At 39.1% G+C, this 1,064-nt stretch overlaps 1 protein-coding gene across 1 annotated transcript in view; it reads left to right on the top strand.

The window, feature by feature from the left end:
* The window catches only part of LOC101846314 (protein timeless), a gene marked incomplete at its 5' end in the record, with an annotated part of 25,796 nt that overhangs the window by 2,647 nt on the left and 22,085 nt on the right, over window positions 1–1,064 (top strand). Inside the window, 1 exon segment of the mRNA XM_013088531.2 lies at window positions 706–759. Coding sequence (XP_012943985.1) covers window positions 706–759 — 54 coding nt within the window.

Here is a 1,064-nt window from a genome sequence, read left to right as displayed (position 1 = left end):
GGGTGCTCTTGTGTGGTTTGCTCCTTCTTTCCTATCAAACATCTATCGTCTTTATCTCTCCTCCTTCTTTTTTTTACGTCTGTTATACTCTTGTAACACCTCTAAGCTTCAGCACTTTTATGACCTTATTGTGTTGGAAGTGCTGTAAAATTGTCACTAAAACATTAAAAACATCTCTACGTGGTCTTTTTTTGGTGTGTTTTTTTTAAACTTATGGCGCCCTTTTCTGTCTATTTCTGGAAGGGAAATATCTAGCACAGTTTTTGATGACCCCTCACCATATCTGTCCTGGGTATTAAGCTGTTCATTGTCAGTTTGATGTGGTTATCAGGGTCACAGAAGATAAGGGTTTTCCTCTGCATTCCTTCTCTCACTCCTACTAAAGTGAAAAAATGATGAGCGTGTGGGGATAATTTTCTGCTCATCTCTACTGTCACGACATTTGGAGAGAAAAATAAAATGATTTTAAAAAATTGGAGGTTAAATTTTATTTATGATCATGATTGACTGTATATTATTGAAAGGTTTCTTTTTGCGGGTCTTTAAAGGGTGCCACTGGTAGGTCCTATTTCTTTACTTTCCCGTCTGTTGCTTCTCTCTACCATTCTAACTTTCCCCCAAAACTAAATGACCATTATTGTGTCTATGTGCTTCTCTTTCCTCAAACAAACTAAACTAAGTATTTTTTTAATCTGTGTTTTTCAGGAAACGTGGACAATAGGCTTGTCACAACTGATTTCCTTCCTGTTCAAAGACTATGTAAGTACCCGTACTGTTTCCTCGGATCTTTGTTAAAGTACCGGTACTGTTTTGTGGTCTGGTCTATGTAAGTACCCGTACTGTTTCCTCTGATCAATGCTGTTGTGTGTAAGTACCCGTACTGTTTTGTGGTCTGGTCTATGCTTTTTATATGAGTTGTGTATGTCTATATGTGTGTTTGTGTACGTTTGTGTAAATGTATTACCTGTCTGCCTGTGCATACCTCCCCCTTCCCCTCAATCCCACATGTGTGTGCGTGAGACACACAGAGAGAGAGAGAGAGAGAGAGAGAGAGAGAGAGGGGG

Source organism: Aplysia californica, unplaced genomic scaffold, assembly GCF_000002075.1.
Source record: "Aplysia californica isolate F4 #8 unplaced genomic scaffold, AplCal3.0 scaffold00757, whole genome shotgun sequence".
Lineage (NCBI taxonomy): Eukaryota > Metazoa > Mollusca > Gastropoda > Aplysiida > Aplysiidae > Aplysia > Aplysia californica.
This window is presented reverse-complemented; position numbering and strand designations above follow the sequence as displayed.